The sequence below is a fragment of the Eptatretus burgeri genome, chromosome 4 (genome assembly GCF_056783735.1).
Source record: "Eptatretus burgeri isolate ZD-2024b chromosome 4, Ebu_testis_v1, whole genome shotgun sequence".
NCBI classification, from domain to species: Eukaryota; Metazoa; Chordata; class Myxini; order Myxiniformes; family Myxinidae; genus Eptatretus; species Eptatretus burgeri.
This window is the reverse complement of record NC_140964.1, coordinates 96,414,855-96,419,854: the sequence shown is the minus strand read 5'-3', so window position 1 is coordinate 96,419,854 and position 5,000 is coordinate 96,414,855. Positions and strand designations below refer to the sequence as shown.

General features: G+C 44.4%; 2 protein-coding genes across 7 annotated transcripts in view; one reads left to right on the top strand and one right to left on the bottom strand.

Moving 5' to 3' along the window:
• LOC147028714 (ephrin type-A receptor 7-like) overlaps window positions 1-5,000 on the bottom strand; it is a 468,482-nt gene that overhangs the window by 304,938 nt on the left and 158,544 nt on the right. For all 6 annotated transcript variants that reach the window (XR_015057684.1, XM_085879384.1, XM_085879380.1 and 3 more), the window contains one exon: window positions 1-40. This exon is cut by the window's left edge and continues 228 nt beyond it. Coding sequence is in view for 5 of the 6 variants with exons in the window: in XM_085879384.1 (XP_085735510.1) it covers window positions 1-40 (40 nt within the window). In the remaining variant the exon portion in view is untranslated. The remainder of the gene's footprint in view (window positions 41-5,000) is intronic.
• Window positions 1-5,000, top strand: part of LOC147028715 (uncharacterized) — a 27,188-nt gene that overhangs the window by 13,588 nt on the left and 8,600 nt on the right. The gene's annotated exons all lie outside the window — the stretch shown is intronic.

Genomic DNA, 5,000 nt, shown 5'->3' with positions numbered 1-5,000 from the left:
ATGCACGAACAGCAACAAGTGCCACACATGCACCCACATCCTGCAGCAGATAAATCATCATCATTAGTATTATCATATTGTTACAGAAATAGGTGTTTCCATCACATTTCCGAGGAAATTTGTATGTTTTGGGCTTCGTTAATTTGTTTTGTCATGCGAGTGGTGCCGTTTTCTAGACCACATCTAAAAGTCCACTCGAGAAGAGCCCATTCTGACAGACTTTAATTCCCCCAGAATAACATGAGGTAAAATCCTCCCAGAATTGATGTATTTTAATGACTTGTAAAGTTGTAATACACACAGCCACCATGAGCAGTGCAATGTGATACACATTTTCAGAAAGAGAATTCCATTTTCAATTAATTCGGTTAAGCAGTTCAGGAATGCATAGAAGTCAAACAAACACATTAAAAAGATATTTCTCGAAACACATATATCCATAGATGAATATATATATATATATATATATATATATATATATATATATATATATATATATATATATATATATATATATATATATAGATATGAGGTGTGTTCAAAAAGTATCCAACCTTAATTTTTCGTGCGTAAACAAATTAAGTTAGGGAGACGTGGTTTGGTGCACGTATGTAGGCGATCCTAATCCGTATGCGTGAATGTTTGCCCGCCTGCAGAAGCTGTCAGTCGCCGACAGACCGCCGATGAGTGAGGAAGTGTGAGTGAGCGCCGTCAGATTTTCGTTTTTGACAAAATGACGGAAAAACTTGAACAACGCTACTGCATCAAATTTTGTGTAAAGCTTGGCGATTCCCAAGTGGAAACGATCAGCAAGATTCAACAGGCATTCGGAAACGAAGCAATGGGCACCATACAGATAAAAGAGTGGTACAACTGCTTCAAAGATGGTCACACATCAGTGGAAAGTGAAGCACGTTCTGGTAGGGCCTCAAGATCCCGAAATGAGATCGTCATTGACCAAGTGAGGACCCTGCTGATGCAGGATCGTCGAATCACGATCAGAGAACTTGCAGACGAGGCGGGCGTCAGCATTGGATCCGTTCATTCCATTGTGACTGAGGATTTGGGCTGAAGGAGAATCTCAGCGAAGTTCGTGCCAAAGCTGCTAACGATCGAGCAGAAGCAACTCCGTTTGGAGATCGCACAGGACATGCTGGAGACTGTGAACAGCGATCCCAACTTCTTCAACACAGTGATCACTGGCGATGAGACCACAGTGATCCATCATTTTGTCAAAAACGAAAATCCGATGGTGCTCACTTACACTTTTTCACTCATCGGCGGTCTGTCGGTGACTGACAGCTTCTGCAGGCGGGAAAATATTCACGCATACGGATTAGGATCGCCTACATACGTGCACCAAACCACGCCTCCCGAGCTTCATTTGTTTACGCACGAAAAATTAAGGTTGGATACTTTTTGAACACACCTCGTATGTGTATATATATCTTCTTCTTCTTCTTCTTCTTCTTTCGTCTGCTCCCTTTAGGGGTCGCCACAGCGGATCATCCGTATGATCCGCATAATGATTTGGCACGTGTTTTATGCCGGATGCCCTTCCTGACGCAACCCTGGTCACCTCTTACAACACAGGGATATGGTACACCTATTTTAACCGGGGTATACACTGGCCCAGTACACTGGTACTCATTTCGCCGACCTCGGAAGGATGACAGGCTGAGTCAACCCCCTGGTGTATTAATTCAGTGGCCCAACGGGGCTTGAACTCAGGACCTTTTGGATCCCAAGCCGTTGCCCTAACCGCTGCGCCAACACCAGGCTGTACATGTATATATATATATATATATATATATATATATATATATATATATATATATATATATATATATATATATATATATATATATATTTGGGATCAACTGTCCAAAGTAACGGAGAGTGTGGGAGAGAAGTGAAAAAGAGAGTGCAGGCAGGATGGAGTGGGTGGAGAAGAGTATAACTAGTATCGCTTCCAGTTCCTGCATGTGCATGTGGAAAATGTATGTATAATATACTGATATAGTGTATTGGAAATCTTGTGTTCAAATATTGTGCGATGTATTGTGTCGTATTGTGTGTCCAGCACCCGAGTCTCCGAACAATAAAACCGTCATCACACTTGAACCCATTGAGATCCCATTTTCATATATGCTGAGGTGTTGGAGTATATGAAGGGGTATTCTCACATGAAAAAATCGGGACCATTGGTTTGGCTGGGGAGCAGGGGCCCAAGGTCAAAGGGCACCCCAAACTATAACTTTTTGATTTACTGTTTCGGAGTGATTTTACTTTACGCGATTCAAAAGATCTCGCTTTTACGAGCATTTTGATACCAAGATCATCCAAATCGGACCACGGCAACCTGTGATATGGCCACTGGAAGATTGTGGGTCAACCAAGGGCACCCAAATTTTGGGGGTGTGGGGCTAACATGGGCCCCGATTGCCCCCCAGGTCTGAAAGTTGACACATAATGTTTTACCGTGGATACAAACACTTGCACAAAAAAGAGTGTAATCTAAGACGATGTGTCAAAAATTTTGCTGAAAAATGTGTACACTTGACATGGAACGCCCCACGAGGGAGCGTCTGTCCTCTGGGCCCAGCGACCAAGTTGTCTGTCAGTGCTCCTTTTGTACTCAGGGGACCTGGTACTACCATTCTGTATTGGTTTTAGCCGTTTCGCTGTTCGGTTGAGCTAGCGCAACCAAAGGGAACCAGAACTTGGGAGTGTCTGTCCTGGGGGGCCCAGCGACCAAGTTGTCTGTCAGTGCTCCTTTTGTACTCAGGGGACCCCTTAATAGCATTCTGCGTTGGTTTTAGCCATTCCGCTGTTCGGTTGAGCTAGCTTGACTTTCGCGGTATCTAATTAGCATCTGTCACCGGTATTCCAGCGGCGAAATCGTCTGTCATCGTTTATACCGTGTTACAAGCTATACGAATAATATCAGAAACCTACTTGGGGCCGTTCCGCTGCCAGGTTGAGCTAGCGCCGATTATGCGATACGGATATTGACCACAGAGTGTCAACCCAGCAGCAGTGTCCCGGCAGATGCAGAGTTCTGAGGTGAGAATATCATCTGGCATCTTACCATGAGGACGGCAATTGTTCCCCTCTTCGGTTGAGCTATGCCCCGTGGGCTCCCAGTATAATAGGGTCGGCAATCAGGTGCTGTGCAATGGCAGATGAAGCAGGTACAGTGGCCGGTGGTTTCTGGATATTTCTACAGAGTCGCACTGGTTGTGTTCTAACCCTCACAATCTTTCTTCGAATCGCCAAGGGGACGTGTTGTTTGATCCAATCAGCCAATCTTAGTGTTGTGCGGCCCACGTACCAAGCTTCCCATCGGCACTTAAACTCATAAATAACTTTGCTGGTTTGTGAGGTGGGTAGCACATCCTTGTTGACTGACGTCAGCAAACGGCGAGAGGTAAAGATTACTCGGGGTTGCACAACCAGAAACGTGTTGGACACAATATATTTGATTTGTACTTCAAACCTTCATGATGATTGGCCTTTTCAGGGCATCCTGATATAGACTGGACATTTGTCCGGACCGATCTTCCGTTCTCTTTTCGTGTTTGGAAACTTGTGTCTGTATCTCTTAATTATATGCTCAGGATAACCATTCTCACCGAGTATGTTCATGATTTTGTCAATTTCAGCAGGAAGATTACAAGGTGAACAAATCCTCTGTGCTCTGTTAACCAGGATATTGAGCAAGGCAATTTTGTTTCTCTTGGAGCTGTAGGAATCCCACAGAGTACACTGTCCTGTGAAAGTCGGTTTCCGGTAGACGGATGTTGTGAAACCAAGGTTGGATCTATCAACCAACAGTTCCAAAAACGGTAACGTGTTTGACGATTCCAGCTCCGTGGTAAACTTCAGCGCTGGATGGAGAGTGTTGAGCCATGCCTGGAAATTGTCACATGCCGTCGAGACTCAAACAAAGCAAAAATGTCATCAACATACCGATAGTATACGATGGGGGAATCGACCCCTTGCCGATCAGTCAGTTTCTGCATTTCATGATAGCCTACAAAAATATTTGCAAGAGCTGGGCCGAATGGAGAACCCATGGCCACACCGTCCGTTTTTAACATACATCATGTTGTTAAAACTGAATTCCACCTCCCTTGTTGCTGTGTTCGTTAATTCAACGAAGATGTGTTCTGAGAACATCGGTTGCTCCAGATCGGTGTGATTTAGCAAATGTGCGCATCTCTCGATCATCTCCGTCAATGGGACATTCGTGAACAAGCTTTTAATATCAAAGGATGCCATGATGTTGTGCTCAATTGTCGGTGTTTTCGCTTCAATTGATTCTAAAAATGAGAAGGAATCCTTAACCATGAAATGAGAATGTGAATCCAACACTGGTTTCAGTATCTCTCCTAACCACTTGGTAAGTTCATGTTGTGCTGATCGCCCCATGGACAGTATGGGTCTGTGAGGGATATTCAGTATGGGTGCAACCCCGAATAATCTTTACCTCTCGCCGTTTACTGACGTCAGTCAACAAGGATGTGCTACCCACCTCACAAACCAGCAATGTTATTTATGAGTTTAAGTGCCGATGTGAAGCTCGGTACGTGGGCCGCACAACACTAACATTGGCTGATTGGATCAAACAACACATCCCCTTGGCGATTCGAAGAAAGATTGTGAGGGTTACAACACAACCAGTGCGAGCATGGAGAAATATCCAACAACCACCGGCCACTGTACCTGCTTCATCTGCCATTGTACATCACCTGGTTGCCAACCCTATCTGTGCAGACCAGTACAATGCAGATATGTTCAGGATATTGAGCCGAGCTCGGAGCTCGTTTCATTTACGTATGTTGGAAGCAACCTTTATCCTTACCACCGATCCAATACTTTGTCGTCAAAAGGAATTTGTACGATCTCTGTGTCTCTTTCAGCATGAAAAGATAAAGGGAAGTACGGTAACAAATGGTGAATGGACCTTTGGGAAAACCCCTCCCCCCTCTCTCCAG